Genomic DNA, 20,786 nt, shown 5'->3' on the forward strand with positions numbered 1-20,786 from the left:
TGTATTTATTTTGTATTGTAACTGTTTACAGGCCAAAATTAATTTAAGCACTCCTTCAAGTACAGTACTGAATGCTGTAATTTAATGAAGATTAAGGCAGTCCGTAATGGGTATATACAGAGAGTGAATACACGTGTGTGTTTGACACATTAGATGAAATGTTTTCATCAAACTACAAACTAGGACTGAACACAAAGACAAAGCAGGTTAAGTCTTTCAACATTTTCAGTAGACAATTATGACAGTAATGTTCCAGTACTGCAAAGTGGTTGTTCTGTTTATATTATCAGGTGGAATAAGCTTGCAGATAATATGTATCTTGGCTACCACCACACAATATTCAGGTTGATGGAAAAGAAAAATTATTTGTGGGCACTTGCTCTGTGTTTTACAGCTCCTATATAGTAATTTGGTCACTTATGTAAATCTTGTCGATTAGCTGTGCTTAAGTATTTCATTCTATAGACAAAGTCTAGTTTTGCTCCGAAATGGATATGCTTGTCAGTTAAATGGTTATTTTTTTATGGGCTGTACAGGTTTGGTACAGATCTGCCAATTGGACTATTACTAATTGCTTCATGAGTAATAGTGTCTGATTGGATAGCACAATTATTTTGGCTTGTTTGTTCACAGTCCATTCATTATAGGAGCATGACACACTTAAGGCCACTGTAAGCAGCTCATTTCTCTGTGGGATGCCTTATCAAAAAGCAACCTGACTGTATGTCACTTAGTTTTTACATCTCTGCAAGCAAAACAAATCAGTTCACATGTATATCCAGCTTGAACATTTATTGTATCAATATACTCATTTGCAGAATTGTCCTCTGGAAACATTTTGGGTGTGTCTTATTTTCATTAATACTTTTAAATGTTTATTTTGAATGGCAGCTTTGTCAGAATATAAATAAGAGACATGGGTCACTTATTAGTAATGCCACTCAGATCTGAACGTGTGTGTGTGTGTGTGTGTGTGTGTGTGTTTGTTTGTGTGTAAAAATCTGTAGACACGGGCACACAAATATATGTGAAGTTATGCCCCTGGGAACACATCCTGATACACAAGTTCCTAAAATGGCAGCTTCCAGGCATACTATTTTACTTATTTTCTGAATGTCCCTGTCACATTGTAGCAAAGTGATATACTGCTGCATCTTTACTGAGAGGGGGTGAACTGTACCTTTAAGCTGAATGTACATCTGCAGATTGGTCAAGGTGTAGATTCTCTCAGTCCAGACAAAAATATCAGAAGCATTGAGTGGTTCCAGTAGAAGATATTCAATCTGTTTGATTTTCTCCTTTGTTATACATTTTATAAACTTTTGTGAAATTGATATATTAACAATCTTGTTTTGTGTGTGTTATACACAATTTGTAAAGTGCAAATTAATTAAATGCAGCTTCTGTAACCATCAAGTGACTCTGTCTGTGATTGAATCTTGCATATTTAGAGATAATTTGCATAATGAGATGAAACTGAGGTAAATCCATTATTCAGATGTTTGCTGTTGCATTCAGTAGCAGTTACACATAGTATTTAAGGAATTTGACAGGTAACTTTAGTTGTGGGTTTGCATGTTCTGACAACTTGGACACATGTATATGCTGTGCACGTAAGCTCTACCACTAGAGGGCAACAATATCATACATCACCAATACAAATGCAGTAACTCATGGAGGCCCACTTTTCTTCTGAAGTTAGAGTGGCATAATGTGGCATACATGTTTAAAGCCAATTGTATATATGTCAGGAGGTAAGCTCCTGTCAGGAGGTATGCCACCATGTTGAGCCTCTCATTCGGGGATGTTAATTGGGAACCATGGGTACGTTGTTGAGCCGGGGTTATTGAATGAGTGCCTCCGCCGCTAGTGGCTGTTCTGAATTGTAATTACCAGGGTTGCAGGTATAAGAAGGCTACAACCTGGCTTCGGGGAAAGAAGGCTCTGCATAGCTGGTTTTGTTGGGGGAATTATTTTTTGTTTGATTATTTTTCGTTGCTTTTGGTTGTTTTGGTTTTGTTTGATGTTTTTGGCAGTTTTCTTTTTTTTGTGAATAATTTGTTAGTTTCATTCTTTTTTTTTCTGGTTTCCTTTTGGTTTAATTTGGGGAAAATCCCGGGAGGGGATTTCATTTTAAATTACAGTGCACGTGCGGAGCGAGTGACGGCGGTACAACAGAAGACAGCTGGGAAAGGAGAAAGGAGGAGAGGCTGGAGAGCGGCAGAGCAGCAGAGCCAGCTGGGAAGGAGGCGGATCAGGGCGGTGCCCCTATGCAGTAAGGGACATGACTGGCGGGGCTACCGTGGTGTGTGCATGCCCATTTTTAAGGCTGCCCCCTAGCAGTGAGGGTGATCTGTGCCGTGTGTCGCCCCCCCCCCCCCCCCCCTGGTGTTGAAGTTCCTGCTCCAGAGCTCCGCGAGGAGGACGGGAAGCAAAAACCAGCATCTGGAGGCATTGTTCCAGACCTAGAACACCAGCAGCACTCCATCCTTTTTTGTTTGGGTTTTCTTTTTTTATTTTGGGATGCAAGCAAGGCCCAGCATAGAGGCGCGGGCCGAGTTGCACCCCACCCTTTTTTGTCTTGTGTGCGTGTGTGCGTGCGCGCGCGTGAGGGGATCTCCTCCCTGGTGTGTGGTACTCCCCTTTGGCAGCCAAGAGGGGTCTCGCCTCTGTCACGGGGCCGGCACGGGAGACACATCAGAGAGTGGTCACTGTGTGGTGTGTGTGTGTGTGTGTGTGTGTGTGTGTGTGTGTGTGTGTGTGTGCACAGGGGATATTTACTTAGTGTGCCCAGGCTTGTGGTGTTGTGTGGGGGGAAGTCTCACTCCTGGTGCCAGGCTCTTGTGGTGAGAGGACAGGACGAGGGAAGGGCCGCTGTAGTGAAGCGGGGAAGGAAGGTTAGGGGAGGTCCACAGGGCATGAGCCATCCACTCTATGAACTGTTGTACTTTTATTGAAAGACTTAAAATTTTCGTGCCTGTACCTCTGGTGTCCTGGTTGTCTGTGGCAGGCGGATCCATTGACTAACCTGTGCTGGGGTAGCGGGGGTCAGTGTTGGCGGCTCCTGACATATACATCTACATACATTGCTGTAAATAACATGGCACACACTGAAAATATGAGTAGTTACAGACCTCAGTGGGAATTGTCATTGTAGCAGTGGTATGCTATAAACACCTGGTGTTCAAGGCTGTTGTTCAGTGTGCTACAGTCACATGTACCCACATGCTAAAGTAGTAAAGTAATGTGAAGTAACATGTCTCTTATGGCACTGAAAAGACTCCACTTGCTGCAGAGTTTTTGTAATGGCTTTTGTGGAGAAAACTGCCCACACAAAAGATGCATTGATGCAAATCCAGTCATAACTATGTGGGATATGTCCAGTAGGTAGGTACGCCATGTTCTTGTATTCCATAATAAGGTCTGGGACCCATGGCTGCATCCATATGAGCCATGCTTTAACATTGTACTCAGGCATTGGTATGGACTAATGAGATAACAACACCACCTAAATGTATTTACACCATAACATAACTGTTGATTTTATTGCTGGTATTTTACCTGTTACCACTCAAACAAGTCAAGTGCCTTAAGCACGGCTCCTTACTGCAGCAAAGATACCATTGGACAATGTGTGGTGTTGATGGGTAGCCAAAAAAAGAACAGTACTCATATGTACGCACTCCTAAACTTAGTATCCCCCGCCACCCAATCCTAACTCAAGAGGTGTTGGCATAAGGTTCAGGACTGAGATGATCTGACACCTCTCCAACTGCTCAATGTCTAAAATTACTACTTATTTGTGCCCTTCCACAGTAGTAAGTCAAGTTGCATTTTGCTTGAGGCAGACACATAAATGAGCCCACACTCCTCCCCATATTTAGCACATATAGGCTGGCACCTTGCATTTCTATTTTTTCCATTGTGTACTGCAAGTTAAATCATCTGAATACTATTTTAAAAAATGGTAACTTTTCCAAATGGAACCTAACTAGCTTGTAAGCTGATAGCGCTATGCCATCTCATAATGACCAGTTTGAGCTGGCTAAGATAATCATCTTGTAGCTCACTTCATCTTGCTTGCTACACTTAAATCCTTAAATAAGGTACATACATGCAGTGCCATGCAAAGGTTTGGGCACCCCTGGTCAAAATTTCTCTTACTGTGAATAGTTAAGTGAGTAGAAGATTTTAGAGTGGAAAAAAGGAAAGGAGCACCATGCAAATGTTTGGGCACCCCAAGAGATTTGAGCTCTCAGATAACTTTACCAAGGTCTCAGACCTTAATTAGCTCATTAGGGCTATGGTTTGTTCACAATCATCACTAGGAAAGGCCAGATGATGCAAATTTCAAAACTTTATAAATACTCTGACTCCTCAAACCTTGTCCCAACAATCAGCAGCCATGAGCTCCTCTAAGCAGCTGCCTAGCACTCTGAAAATTAAAATAATTGATGCCCACAAAGCAGGAGAAGGCTATGAGAAGATAGCAAAGCGTTTTCAGGTAGCCGTTTCCTGAATTGGTAATGTAATTAAAAAATGGCAGTTAACAGGAAAGGTGGAGGTCAAGTTGAGGTCTGGAAGACCGAGAAAACTTACAGAGAGAACTGCTTGTAGGATCGCTAGAAAGGCGAATCAAAACCACGTTTGACTGCAAAAGACCTTCAGGAAGATTTAGCAGACTCTGGAGTGGTTGTGCACTGTTCTACTGTGCAGCGACACCTGCACAGTAGAAAACCTTTCCTGCGACCTCACCACAAAATTCAGAGTCAGAAGTTTGCAAAGGAACATCTAAACAAGACTGATGCATTTTGGAAACAAGTTCTGTGGACAGATGAAGTTAAAATAGAACTTTTTGGCCGCAGTGAGCTAAGGTATGTTTGGAGGGAGAAGGGTGCAGAATTTCATGAAAAGAACACCTCTCTAACTGTTAAGCATGGGGGTGGATTGATCATGCTTTGGGCTTGTGTTGCAGCCAATGGCATGGGGAACATTTCACTGGTAGAGGGAAGAATGGATTCAATTAAATACCAGCAAATTCTGGAAGCAAACATCACACCTTCTGAAAAAAGCTGAAGATGAAAAGAGGATGGCTTCTACAACAGGATAATGATCCTAAACACACCTCAAAATCCACTATGGACTACCTCAAGAGGCGCAAGCTGAAGGTTTTTCCATGGCTCTCACAGTCCCCCGACCTAAACATCATCGAAAATCTATGGATAGACCTCAAAAGAGCAGTGCATGCAAGACAGCCCAAGAATCTCACAGAACTAGAAGCCTTTTGCAAGGAAGAATGGGCAAAAATCCCCCAAACAAGAACTGAAAGACTCAAAAGCTACAAAAAGTGTTTACAAGCTGTGATACTTGCCAAAGGGGGTGTTACTAAGTACTGACCATGCAGGGTGACCAAACTTTTGCTTCGGGCCCTTTTCCTTTTTTGTTATTTTGAAACTGTAAAAGATGGAAATAAAAAGGCAATCTTGCTTAAAATATTAAAGAAATGTGTCATCTTTAACTTTATCTCTTTTGAAAATCTGGTCATTTTTTACTCGCTTAGCTATTCACAGTAACAGAAATTTTGACCAGGAGTGCCCAAAAATTTGCACGCCACTGTAACTGTTGATAACGAAAGCATGACATGCAGCTTCAAATTGAACATAGGGAGTGTGAAGAAGCAGGCCACTGCTGTTCCTTCTTCCAGCCACCACAAGTCAGGCAAGACACAATCCCTTTCAGGTCCTCCTGGCTGGACCACAGTGGTTTTCTCCACTCTGCTAGTGTTCTGCCTTGGTTGCTATTCTGCTTCCCTCATTGTTCATTCATGTCAAAAACAGTGTGTCACTCATTTGTAGCAGGGGGTATGAATCCTAATTCTAACGCCATATGTGAGGAAGCTGGCCAACACTTCTCACAAAATAAAACAGAACAAATTTACAAAAAATTTCTTTAAAATGCAAGCAAATAAACTCAGCCTTGGCCAAAAGCAGCTCAAGTTGCTACACACCTGTATTTAATGCACCCTTAAGTAACCAGTCTGGCTTCATATGCACATCAGACAATTACATTGACAACAGGGAAACAATTAACAGATTTTGATTCAATTGATGAAATGTCATTAACAATCAGTACAAACTAACAATTAACACACATTCAGTTTCGTAATACAGAGGTATGATGTTTATACACACACACACACACGTACATACATTATAGTGCCTTGAAAAAGTATTTTTTCCCTTTTTTCATACAAATGATTTCCACAGCTTGAGGTTTTGACTAATTAGATTTTTTTTATTTGTGAATCACTCAAATCTGCAACAGTGCAGCCCAAAAAATATTATAAACCATTAAAGAATAAAAATATCAAGAACTGATACAACTCCCAACAATGAATAAGCATTCATCCCCATTCTTTAGTACTTGGTTGAAGCACCTTTTACAGCGATTACAGCCAACAGTCTTTTTGGATAAGTATCTTAATTTTGCACAACGTGATGGAACAATATTAGCTCATTCTTCCCTGCAAAATTGCTTAAGCTGTACCAGGTTAGTTGGGGAGCGACAATGGACAGCAATTTTGATGTTTTTCCACAGTTGTTTGATGGGATTAAGGTCAGGATTCTGACTGGGCTACTCAAGGATATAAATTTTCTTCCTTTTAAGCCAATCCAGTGTTGCTCTGGAAGTGTGTTTTGAGTCATTGTCCTGCTGAAACACACTGAAACTTCCTCCCTAGTTTACACTTTCTGACAGAGGGGAATAGGTTTTTATCCAGAATCTCCATGTATTGTGTAGCATTCATGTTCCCATCGATCTTGACCAGACTGCCAGTCCCATGTAGTTCCATATTTCTTCCACTTCTGTATGATGGACTGCACTGTGCTCTTAAGTATTTTCAGTGCCTTTGAAATGTTCTTGTATCCTTCCCCTAGATATGTGCTTCTCCACAATTATATCCCTCACTTGTTTTGAATGCTCTTCTCTCTTCGTTTTGGCTTGTGCAATGGAAAATCCAACCACACTGTTCGACCTTATATTTATAGAGAGAAAAAGTATTTATGCTCACGAAGTCATTCAAAACAGGTGATCCATTAATTTTCTAATCTTACCATTTTGAAGGATATGAATACTTTTAAAATCTAAAAGTTTTAGTTTTATTTTTGTGTTTGTTTTTGTTTGGAATCTGAGACAATAAATTGTGAAAACAATATTGGGGCCTACATACTTTTTCAAGGCACTGTGTGTGTGTATATATATATATATATATATATATATATATATATATAAATTTATTGTTGTGCATACCCCTTATCTGCCCTGTCATTATAAGAATGTTCATTGATGCTAAATCTATAATGAATAATGAGTTAAATTACTGATAATTTCTCAGAGAACAGAGTTCTTAAATTGTTCTACTGTTTGACAGAATTATTAACACTAATTCAAGCACCTGTCGTGGTATATCTTCAGCAATGATGTTGCGATACGGATGTTCACCCTATTGGGAGTACCATTTGTACAACGCAGTCCTACAAGCACAACTCAATACTTAAATGTAAGTTGTCACTCCAGTCAGAATTACGTCATATTTGATAATATTGGTGAATTAAATTTAATCAAAGACGCTTGATAAATTCGAGTGAAAAAAAATAAATTAGAGTCATCTCAGTTGGGACAGGTAAATTATAATCCATGCTTTGAGACAAGGATTAAAAAAATCGGTATTCTGTTTTTTTTTTACCCCATTTTGGGCGTACGCTGTTGCCTTGTACGCGCCCTGTGTCAAAAGGAATAGAACCGGGGTGTTGCTCGACCTGCGCTTGCTACCCAGTATTTCCTTGTCCTCTTGTTTTCACTTCGTACTCAAGCGTCACAGAAGTACTTCTTTACTGGAGGTAACACATGGAAGAATAGGGATGCGGAATGGCGGAGGGAGAGAAAAGAAACCCTTCATCGCCTGGGTCTCCTTTCTTGGGCTTGCAGTTTGTTTCTCCCCCTAATTTCAGGTAAGTCTGATTGGGGAGAAATGATTGCGTATGATCAGATTTTTGTTTTCGAGATTCGCTGACAGGAGAGTAGTTTAAACAGAAATCTAAGGAGGGCATCCGCTGCCAGGTTGCCACTGCAGATGGGAATACCGCCGATTGTAGAGCTCGGCCGGTCTGTTTGTTGAATCCCTGTGACCTGAAAACAAATTTATATTTAAAAAAAAAAAAACTGAATGTTGAAAATGCTCGGGAATCAGTTGTTTGTTGTTATGCTTACTGCCGTGCACAAACGAAGGGCGTAGTCTCCCACAGGTTAAGACGTTCAATAGCCTATCACGTCTCTTTAGTGCTCAGCAAAATGGGTACCAGGCATGGGTGTTGTGAATGGAAGTTGCAGGATTTTATTTGTTTCTTTTTGTAAACAGCTGTCAGGAATACTTTTAAGAAGTATAGATCATTAGTATAGATTAAAAAAAAAAGCTTTATGCTTTTTATGGGTGCATTTTAATTAAGCATACTGTACTACTGTCAGAACATTGCAATGTTTCTGAACTCGAGCTGGTTGACTGAAAATGACTTAGAAACCGGAGTGAATTGCAAAGTATATATGAGTATGTGAAAATAAATTTCCATGATACAGTGTGTAGGACGTAGGCTTTACAATGAATGTAAATGCAATGCAAAGAGTGCGATGTGCGCACGGATATTGGTTACAGCAACGAGAATTGAATAAAATTAATACTTAATGCGTTGATGCTAGAGAACATTACTGCACATCCATGGGCTTCAAGTTGTCTGAGAGGGATTTAACTGCCCAACATTTTTTAAGATTAAAGAAAGAGCTATCTGGATGCAGTAATGCCTTTTCATGAATATATTACTGCACTGTATAATTGGATTTTAACTGCAATAAATCATGTATGGTCAAATGCATACACAGCTCGTTCCTGTCTAAAATAAACCGTTGAATGCATGACATCTGAAAGGATTTAATTGATCTATAAAGGACGATGAGGCATGCTAGAGTAGTGTCCTTGACATTCACAGGAGAAGGAATACACAGTAACAATCAACAATACACAGCATTAAAAAGGTACCTTATCTCTACATGCACTTGAATTCAAACAAAGCCTACAAACAGTGGAATAAACATCTATTGCAGTATTGAATGAAGAGCCTAAGCCTCAAGGCGGTCTTTGAGCTATGCCTCTGTTGTAGTGACAAGGCATATACAATGTTGGATGGCCACACTCTATTGCTCTCCAGTCAGGAAAACGTAGCATTTTTCATTTCTGTAACTAACTGATGTATAGAGCAATATCCATAGCCCCCCTTTTTATGGTACTCCTTTGAGCCCATTAGTTCATTTTGGATGCCACTTGAGGTCATATGTTATTTATGATAAGAAACCTAATTAATATAATACATGTGAAAATCCAATCAGGCTAAAATGAATCTCTGATGAGATACAACTACTCCAGTGGTTACCAGCAGAAGAAAACGAACATTCATTGCATGCAGAGTCTTCCCCGGAAAACAGTGAATGTGAAGGAAATAACTAACAAAAATGTGTAAAATGAATAAAGTCCTCTCTAAAGGATCACCATGGGGTCAGGTTAGGTGTAGAATCTTAGTTGCTCCAGGTGGTATCCCATGGGTGCTCTGGAATTTGGGAAAATCCAACTCTGATGTCTTGTTCAGAGAACTTGCACTCAGTGGGATTGCGTGGTTGAAGTCAGGCTGTGGTCAGTACTCCCAAGTGATCTACTTCCTACTGTCCAAGATGATAGTCCATTGTGACCAATTCATAAATGGACATTCTGTGTGTATGGACATTCAGTATGTATGTATTCTGGCTGCCAGGCCAAACAAATTTTTACCTGTGTAATGTAAGGCAGTTTTCCTTAAAGGAGGAAGCATAAATGAAAGATAATTGTCAGTAATGTTTATTTCAGTGAAATTCAGTTATTGTTTTTAACATGTATAATATGACAAGGTTGTCTTTTGAGACAGTTTTAGTATGATGTCTTTTACCCAGTGTCATAATCTTAAATTAAAATCAAGGGAAAGGACTGTTAAAGTACTGATAATGATCACAATGACCATTTTACATTTACATTTACATTTATTTATTTAGCAGACGCTTTTATCCAAAGCGACTTACAAAAGTGCATACAGTAGGTACAGCGAAGTTTTGCATTAGCAGTGCCCAAACTGACAGTCAGGATCTACTGGTGGTCTGTGAGAGGTCTTGAGAATGTTTTAAGAAAAACATGCAGCCTGTGTTACTCATCACACATTCACATTAAATTAGATATGCTATTTAATTAAATTTAATAATATTTAACTTGCGTAGTTTTGAATAAGTACTAATGTAACTTTTAGTTTGTTAATATCATAGAATGTGTTGTAATTTTAATAAGAATCTTACAAGGGATGCATAAAATTAGGCCCACATATCTGAAAGTAGCAATGCCTTACATGTTTACTCCATATTTCATCATATTTAATGTTTCATTTCATGTTTAATGTTTTAATGTTATAATGTGTATAATTTTTCATAAGAGGTGTTTTACATAAAATGTGCTTTCTCACTGGGTAGATTCCTATAAGTTTTGATTATGTACATGTTTATTTTTTTTCTAGCCTACTTATAAGGGGACAGAGCATGGCACTTGACTGGTGCACTGACTGCTTGCATGACCTTTCTAAAAGTAATCAGCTCAGAGCAGTTTCCCTTTTTTTAGTATATTTAGTTGGCAAACTATCCCACAATAAAATACCTGGACTTCAGGGGCTGGCAGACTCCCAGAGTTGGGCATCTGTTGAAATTTTTTAAGTTATAATCATCCACAAGCACAGAATTTCTATTTTCTATGCACAACTCTAAACAAATGGTGTTTGATGATGGATAAAGCTCAGATCTTCAGGCCTGTATTTGATTTTCCTGATCAAAATATTGTCCCTTGCTTTCATTGATGGAGAACTATTAATATGACTGAGGGTGGCAGGAAAATGAAAATGCATGCATATTTCGGTTTTGATATAATATTCACCCCACACAAAATTAAATTCCTGTCTTGCTCTCTTGAATAGAATACCTTTGCATGCTCTCTGGTTGTAATTCTGGTGGGATAACTAAATGCTTAGACCGGATTGTTGTAGCTGTATTGCTGTCCTTTAATCTCTAATTAAATGTACCTCCTATTTGGGGTAATGTTAAACTAAACTTCCACTTGATTATATCTGCCTAACTGTAAGCCTGAAAATACATAAAGCATAGTGCACTGTCCCACTGCTGGAACAGTGTACTGCTGGAGACAGCATCAGGATGGCTCAAAGCTATCTCATTCAAAGGAAAAAAATCCACTTTCTGCAGATGGTACATGCATGGCACAGATTAATCTCCATGGATTGTTATAAAGAACAGTGAACAGTCATGGAGGGAGAGATCTATCCTCTGCTCACCTCCTGAAGAATTAGCCACAGCAGAGCATCACTTCATCCAGTCAACCTTCATCCATCAGATTTTTCCAATGAAGCTCTCTTCTCACTTCGAAATACCTCTTTTATGAAAGACTTACTTGACATGAGCCCTACAGTCCTGCTCAGAGAATTAAAATTTGAACGTATTTGAGTGCCACACTGTAGGATAAATTATAGTTTTTATTTGAAAGGAGGAATGGAAATAAATTGCTGTTCTGCAAAGGTTTTTACTTGGTGTGGATCTTGAAGTTAATAACAACATGATCTCTACCCCTTCCTCCTTCCTACTCTCTTCATGCTCTCTCATGATTTTTGTCCTTCACAGGGCACACAAGTTTCATGCTCAAAGCCATGTGTTTCATTAATAGTTCTCCTCTGATGGTTCTTGTCTCAAACATGGAATAAGTGTTGTGCACAGCAGTGCACTCAAAAGATTGATTGATTTTACTGTCTTTAATAAAAATAACAGCAATGAAGAAGACTCCAGTGCTTCTGTTGAATGTAGAAATTTATTGCAATTCATATGATCTGAATCTCAACACAAGAGCCACAGCTGTGATTAGTATGAATGAAGCCTAATCCGACAGGAGACACTGAGTGGCTGGGGGTGGGTGGGCTCAGAGGACCATTATGAATTAATAATGACACAAAATGCCAAAGTACATCTCACAAATAGAAATGGAGTCATACTAGCTTTCTCCTAATTTGCATTTAATGTGTATCATGTTTACATTAAACATTGTTTAATATTTGTGTACTGTTGTTACAATGCAGATATGTGAGCCTGTCTAAATGTAGCTTTACATTTAATCAGCTTTAATCAAAGCCTGCTTTAATTATATGTTAGTTAATTCACCAGAGTCTTTCCCTGACTTACAGATTTCTCTAAACCTATAACTGACACTTCCACTCCTGCTCCAAAATTGCATCACTATATGCAAATTGTGTGTATCGTTTTGTTTACTATTGTGTGCTTGTTTAATTGTGTTCAGTACCTAATTACTGCTATAGACTTATTTACAGTACAGATATCTCACAACCTCTCAGTATGTCTTGACAAAGGACATAGGAAACGACCTTCTCAAGTCTCTGTAATGAGTTTGTATTCAGCCGTCCAGTCAGACAGAGCCAGAGCAGCATCACGTGCTGAACCATGCACTGAAACCATAGCTCTTTGTGTTTGCAAATTACCAGCACATGCAATGCTGTTCTTTATGTATTGTGGAGCTGCATGGAGATATTACTTTGTAAGCTATTTTTATCTTGTGTAATTTACATTTTGTGTAAAAGTGATATTATTTTGGCATAGCATTTAATGTTTTTATTTGCTTGACTTGCAAGTGACTTAAGTCTGAGGCTGATTGACTGAAATTGTTGTTATATCTTCATAATCTCTTATCAACTAGCAGATACATTCTCTCTTCATCTGTTTCTTGTTCCGTTTTCTGTTGGTGTTTTAAAGTTCTCTCAAGTCTTCCTCTGCAGGGGTTTTGGCAACTGACATGGATGCAGTTATGTTCAAGATGAAATTCCGGCTGTAATGCAGTTGCAGCATATCCTTGATGGCTTTTTGTGTTGCTCTGGATCCTTTTTTCCCATTTTTACTGTGCATAAAACATGACAACAGGTAATCCCAGTGGGAAAAAAACAAAGTAAGGCATCTCTTTTAAAATCTTACAGCCTTAAATCAAAAACCCACATTGACTCCCTTGTGAACCGTTGACAGCTCAGTTGAAAATCTGTTTTTAACTAAATATAGGATCACAGACTTAACAGATGTATTGCCCGTTCCATTGCTGAGTATTTACTAAGTATCTTCAGAAGGCAAGACCACCCACAGTGGAGTGCCGCATATCTGTTCATTCTCCGTTGTTGATTCTGTGGCAGAGTTTCAGGGTGAAAAGCACTCCCTGTGAGGATGCCTGTGATCTGCAGCAGTCACAGTTTCATCCTCTTCATTACGGAGAGGGCCGGACCAAAGCAGATTGCTCATCCATTGGGGGACATGAGGGACTTCATTTAACCAACTAAGGGGTTACAGAATGAGATTTCACCTGTCAGGGAGATATTGTGGACATGATTTAAGGCTTTTGGCAAGTACAAGGCCATGCTAAAGAATACCTCTGCTGGCACTGCTAACGGAAGCCAAGTGAGGTTTGTTTTTCTGTGGTCATATCACCCAGAATTCCCTCTGACTGAAATGTTTGTCTGAGGTGTGTGACCTTCTGTGGCTTAGCATAGGGTGGAGAGGAGGGGACAGGTCATAATGTATCATGGATGGTTGTCATGTAAATCGCTGTCAAGGCCATCATGGACATTTAAGGTTCTTCAAACCAGGTCTTCCTCTTCTTCATCCTTCAGGAAAACATAGACTGAGGAGAAGCTTGATTGTACTGAATTGTGGTTGACTATTATCCAGATGGGAGCACTACCTTAGAGGCCATAAATGAAATTATATCAGACATGCAATTGCGGTCTAGGATTTATTACTTGTTTTGTTGTATCAGTATCTATTGTTCCAGGGTGTTAGTATTATACGTTATTAGCGATTGAGCAAAATGACAGGACCAGATGGGCATTCTTTTATCATCATATAAATATTTTTATAAAATATACAAATCATATCACACATTTAGCTCATCTTCTTTTGACCCAATTCCTATGATTATTTCTCACTGAGTATCAGTTAAGTAGAACATAATTTTAACAAAAGAACAAACATTTGTGAAATGAAGAAGCAAGAAGAAACCCCTGTTTTTGAGCACAGTGGTACACCATAACACCTGAATCACTGCCACCTAGGTAATGCATTATCTAAATGCCATGAGTCTTGCCAGTTGACAAAGTAGCAGTATCAGGAAATTAGCCACAGACAGTCTGTGACTTTATTCCTGTGACTAATACCAGAAACATATGCAAGCACTGAATGGAGATAAATCACACAGGCAGAACAGGGATTGCCATGGGTCATTTTATGTAATCATGAAGGACATAGTGCCCATATTGCAATAGGCTGTTTAATGAACCAGTGGGCTCATAGCACTTTTTCCCTCTCTTACAGAGCAGGCACCATAGAAATGAAGTATATCAGGTTTTTCTTTCTACCATGCCTTCAGGCACAGAAGTCATATATCCAGTGTTACAACATTACCGCAACCATGTTGTTTGTTTGACATTTTGGGGTAAGGCCATCGAAAGATTTGTCTTGAGTGAAGCAGGGAGGGCACACCCAAGACTATGGAGTGTTAGTGGGTTTTCCAGACACTCTGTGTCATTCTTTGTTTTCAGAAGGTTAATTAAAAGATCTCATACCAAAGTATGAAGGGGATGCTCAAATTCACACTTGAAGTGTTACTGGCACAGTTGCCATGGAGACAATAAAGGCATAGACTGACAGAAAGTTTTTTGTTGTTGTTGTTGTTCTCATCTTTTTAAGAACAGTAAAAACAAAAAGCAGAAAGCAGTGCTCCAGCTAGCCTGAAAAAGACAAACAATCTCCCAGGACATTTTCATGACTTCATGCCTCTGAGCAGGCTACTGAATTTTGACCTCTCAACCTCTCTCTCCATGTATTTTGTTCTTCCAGCTTTCAGTTTCTATCAGGACCTCCTCCCTCCCACCTTTCATCTCTAAATCAAAACCATTCCAAGACAGGGGTAAAAAAACATTGTGCTTGTAATTTCATTAACCCAGACCCATTGGCACTCTTACTGATTATTTACTGTTCGCTATTGATATGCAATGCTGGAAACTACCAGGATATGCATACAGTCAGTCTGACCAATGTGATCTATGTCTGTACCCAAACCATTTGGTACAGGGGAGCTAGCTTAGCCTGGGCTGCCTCTGTTCAGGTAGTACAGAGCAATGTTTTACATGCTCTCTTGCTATGCACTATTTACAGCAGTTACCATCATTTTGCAAGGAATTTTATTTTAACACAGTGTTAGCATAACATCAAAGCATTTTTGGATAATTGCTGTCCAGCAGATGTATTTATAAAGCAAGGAGTTTGAGATCTGTTTTGTTATGTTTATTATGAATTCCTGTGACTTTGACATTGCAGATTGGTTCACTAATCTGTCATTTGGTGTTCAGCCACAACCCCCTTTGCTTTTCATGTGAAATGTAGTGTTGTAATAGGACAAAGAGTAAAGTGTCTTCTCGGCTTCTTTTTATGCAGCTCTATCCCAAAAGCAAATTAGATATTCCATCCACAGCGACTTGGAACAAACACTCAGTGCAATTCAGTCAGCTGGATAAATATCATTACCTCACATCAGTGCATGACATGCAAAGTACAATTGGAGAAAAGGGAGAGAGGTGATGTCACAGTCAGGTTACCAATACACATTACCAAGGGTAATAGACCCAGTGGCTGCTGTCTTCCTTTTTACATAAGGTGGCATTTCTAGTAAGGTATAAGACATTTTTGAGGGAGATATCAAATGTCATTCAGCACTGGTTGTTCTTTTTTGAAGCCTATTATATAAAGTAGCTTTCCCAATTAGGAACTGTTTTTAAAAATGTCACAATTTCAGACACTAAAAATGCTGCAGATGGAAATTGTAAATGTAAATGTTTGCATATTAATTAAGTAGGTAGTGTGGGGCACTGGTTTTGCTACAAGACATATGGGGTGTTTCTATGGTTACATCTACATCAAAGTAAGAACATCAGTGTAGGAAATGGGGTTCACCCAATTATTCTTGGAAGAATCCAGTTGCTGAAATGAGTTCTTAAATCCAGTTGCTTAAATGAGTAATTTGTGAAATGTACAAGCACAGGATGTTGCCCCAAATGAGAGTCTCTACTTACTAAATATAAATAATTCAGAGTGTTTAGCTGGACATAGAAAGCACACAGAAGCCCTAAAAAGGTTCATTTATAACCCCCCAAGCTTCTCCCTAAAATTCAGTACACACAGCCATATGAGAGGAGTCACAGGAAGCACACACTTACTATCATTGATTGTGACAGGGCAAGGCTTTATATTGCCTCATCTCTGGATTCAATATTTGAATGGACAAGCAGAGGCCATAATGATGTCATACCCTGTTTACTGTCACAGTTTTTGCCATTGGGTGCCCCATCATTGGCCCCTTTTAAGAATCACACAAGGCTGTACTTCAAGAAAGACAATGTTAGTACTGTTTTCTCTGCTCGAATTATTGACCTCAGAGGACGCTGACGTCATAGAGCAGATTTGGCTGGATGTCATGGTGCCATGGTCATGTGTCAGTGGCTTGCAGGCAATGTTCAGCGCCCTCCAAACCATCACATGTGGACATCACACCAGGGTTTCTCCAGTGGGAAGCAGTTTATAGCAGAGGTAAGGATGAAAGGACTTGGACTCAACTTCTGTTTTGTTTACCTTGATAGGAAAAAATCCATACTTTTAAATGACTTCAACATATACGAGAAAAACTATTTAAACACTGTTAGTTGCCCTGGATAACAGCTAAATAAATTGCAGAAAATGTAGCAGTTGTGAACTTAACAGAGAGTGAATTGAAATTCTGATTTGACATTTATGCAAAATATTCTTCAGTATTTTCCAACCACCACATGGCTGCAGTGCCATTGTTAAAAACCCCTTTCTTTATTATTTTCCCTATAAGAAAAAAAGAGAGGATGGAGAATAAGAATGCATGTTGATAAAAAGTCTGTCTTTAATTCAGTAAAAAAAACAGCGAAAAGCACTGACTTTGGGTTCAAGCAGTGTCGGAGTGAACCCTGATTGTTAAAACCAATTCCAATATATACAGTGTAGGTTGTTCTTGATGTAACTGAACCGGACCTGTCACCTGTATGATAATGAATGCTGGTTTTGAGTAAGCCAGGATATCATTTGTTTGAGTAAGTCCGGATACCCGTCTGACAAGCTTCTCGATTGCCCACTCCCGGTCCCTTTCTATAATTGTTTACCGTCTCGCTTGACCCCATTGTTAGGGGGTAGGCAGAGGTGTGAACCATCCTGTCAGTGTCTCTATGATAATCAACCCGTTTGGGATGACGCGGTTCTTCAAATTAGATCTTGTCCGGTGGAATACACATTCTAGAGCAGAATGCTGTAATTTCTTACATCTCCTTCGCTTGCTGAAATCACTGACTTGCCATGCCTGCTTAGTGTCTCTAGATATTAATTTGGGATTGTCCTAATGGCTTCAAGTCAGTGTTTCCCCTTCTATGTATAGCCCCAGATTTAATACAAACAAGCTCGGTGGTGTCAGACAAAATAAAATCCAGCCAGAATAACCTCCCATGCTTCACACAGCTTTCTGTTCCACGCAAAGAAACTCACTTTGAGGCAATGCTCTACAAATAGGCAGCAGCTCCCTCATGCTGCAGCTCCACTCTGCCATACCCTGGGAGGTGTCCAAGAGGCATGTAGGTCAGTGCGGCATGCAGGACTGTATGGGGTTAAGGTCCTCACTGCTTTGGTTGCTGTTGAACTCCTGGGCCTTTCATTTTGAAATGAAGGAGCTGATCTTTAAACAGCACCAGGCCCATTTATTACAGCAACACTCCACAATGTTGGCAGGGGAGTGCTTACGGACAGAGGGGCAACCTGAACTGTATCAGCCTGGGCCACTAATAATAAAGGCTTTTTTAGAGGAGTGCCTTCTGCCAAGACTGAAGCTGAGCAATTATTCTTTTTTTGAATAGGACAGCACTTTTCTCCATAGTCTTGTAGCAATTTTGATGCAACTGGTTTAGTTTAAGCAAAAAATACTAGTAGCTGGAGAAAGGGGAGAAACATTAAATACCACAAATACTACTATGACTACCACTACTAATAATGTTACATAAGTACAATAATAAAAAACCTGAAGACTCTGGAAGCCCTGATGGCACTAAGGATAAGCAGTTGTGATGCAGTTGGCCTGTTTAATTGATCAGACACAGTGCCTAGATCAGCTCAGCTGAAATGGCTCAATTTCACCATAGAGTCCAACGAGGAAGGATACAGCTGGATGGAGGACCAATGGGAAAAATGGTAGGGATGTGTCTGGACACGAAAAGAGTCCAGGGTGCATTGCATCCTGTGGGACAGCAGTGTGCTCCTGGGACCTTGAGCGTGTCTGGTTCTTTTGCCAGTCTGCAGCTGTCTGTTTGACAGTGTTGACTAGGGATGCCCTTGAAAGCGAGAAGCTGAATGTGACTTGGGGAAGGAGGGTGGTTTGGACCTGAGCATACCGACATAGGTTTACCTCTGTGGTACAAAAAGCTGGAATAGCAGGTGAATCAAAACTAATTGAAAATAAGTCAGAAAATATGTGTAGAATTGGATGCTGATATCCAGTAAGTTGAATCTGGTTGATACTGAGGGAGGAAAAGTGCATATTAAGAAGTACAGCATAGGATAGGTCTGTTGAGCATGTTTTGTGGATGTTACACTCATAATGCTGGAAAAAAAAGCAACAAAAGACACTGACAGAGTACACACTGGGTTTTCAATATTTCACTTTTCAACATGCAATTAGTGTCTCTGTTAAGAAGCTGAGAATAGACACATGTATCAATAGTTTTTTGGAATTTGGTAACACACATTAAGTATGCTCAGTTATGCCATACATGCATTAGTGTTTTGAAGGAGATGGGAACACAAGTGGCTTCCATTCAAGGACTCATGTAGAATTGAAGAGCATTTACAATTTTCAAATGACAATTTGATTGTCCTTACATTATTATATTCAGTGGAACTATCATAAATTAAATATGATTAAAATTATACGGGTATGGTTACAATATGATTAATATTACAAGTGATGTGGAGGTATAACATATTTGGGGTGTCTGTTGATAGAATAAAACTACAGTGCATTCAGAAAGTATTCAGACCGCTTCACTTTTTTCACATTTTGCTATGTTTCAGTCTTATGCTAAAATTTTTCCCCTCATCAGTCATCAGTCATCAATACCCCATAATGACAAAGCAAAAACAGGTTTTTAGAAATTTTTGAAAATTTATTAAAAATGAAAAACTGAAATATCATATTGAAGTAAGTATTCAGACCCTTTGTCCTGGCTGTGTGCGTAGGGTCAATGTCCTGTTGGAAGGTCCACCTTTGGCCCCGTCTGAGGTCCTTAGTGCTCTGGAGCAGGTTTTCATCAAGGATATCTCTGTGCTTTGCTCTGTTCAGCTTTCCCTCAACCCTGACCAGTCTCCCAGTCCCTGCCGCTGAAAAACACCCCCATAGCATGATGCAGCCACCACCGTGCTTCACTGTTGGGATGGTATTGCACAGGTGATGAACGGTGCCTGATTTCCTCCAGACACAATGCTTAGAATTGGTTTCATCAGACCAGAGAATCTTGTTTCTCACAGCCTGAGGGTCCTTTAGGTGCTTTTTTGCAAACTCCAAATGGGCGTTTATGTGTCTTTTATTGAGGAGAGGCTTCCATCTGGCCACTTTACCATAAAGCCCAGATTGGTGGAGTGTTGCAGTGATGGTTGTCCTTCTGGAAGTTTTTCCCATCTCCACACAGGATTTCTGGAGCTCAGCCAGAGTGACCATCGGGTTCTTGGTCACCTCTCTTACCAAGGCCTTTCTACCCGGATCGCTCAGTTTGGCTGGACAGCCAGCTCAAAGAAGAGTCCTAGTTGTTCCAAACTTCTTCCATGTAAGAATTATAGAGGTCACTGTGCATTGTTAGCTGAGAGACCTTATATAGACAGGTGTGTGATTTTCCAAATCATGTCCTCTCAATGGAATTTACCACAGGTACACTCCAATCAAGATGTAGACACAAGAGAAATGGGATGCACCTGAACTAAATTTAAAGTGTCATAGAGGGTCTGAATACTGAATACTGAATAATGTGATATTTCAGTTTTTTATTTTTAATAAATTTGCAAAAATTTCTAAAATCCTGTTTTCACTTTGTCATTATGGGGTATTGAGTGTAGATCGATGAGGGAAAAATGAATTTAAATGATTTAAGCATAAGGCTGCAACATAACAAAATGTGAAAAAAGTGAAGGGGTCTGAATACTTTATGAATGCACTGTACATATGTAATGATGTATGTGACAACAGTATATATGTGACATAAATTGTTCATGAAACTGTGCTGATTATTAATGTAATTTTGACTTTGTTAAGGCAATGTGGATGTAGAGTGTATGTGCAAATCCATCAGTGCAGTGCAGGTAATGCTGTACAATATGTATGAGTTCGAGTTCCACTGGCAGAGTAATTTAAGGGTTGCATCCAAACAAATGAATGGTAATCTGTGTGTTTATCAGGAGTATCTATTACTCGCAGTTCACCTGCAATGTATGAGGTCAGTTTGTCACATTGG

The 20,786-nt window shown here is 39.6% G+C and overlaps 1 protein-coding gene across 1 annotated transcript in view; it reads left to right on the top strand.

Moving 5' to 3' along the window:
- The first annotated feature begins 7,878 nt into the window (after positions 1–7,878).
- Positions 7,879–20,786, top strand: part of LOC118781585 (C-Jun-amino-terminal kinase-interacting protein 1-like) — a 41,593-nt gene continuing 28,685 nt past the window's right edge. Inside the window, exon 1 of the mRNA XM_036534550.1 lies at positions 7,879–8,009. Coding sequence (XP_036390443.1) covers positions 7,927–8,009 — 83 coding nt within the window. The 5' untranslated portion in view covers positions 7,879–7,926. The remainder of the gene's footprint in view (positions 8,010–20,786) is intronic.

The sequence above is a fragment of the Megalops cyprinoides genome, chromosome 8 (assembly GCF_013368585.1).
Source record: "Megalops cyprinoides isolate fMegCyp1 chromosome 8, fMegCyp1.pri, whole genome shotgun sequence".
Classification (NCBI taxonomy): domain Eukaryota; kingdom Metazoa; phylum Chordata; class Actinopteri; order Elopiformes; family Megalopidae; genus Megalops; species Megalops cyprinoides.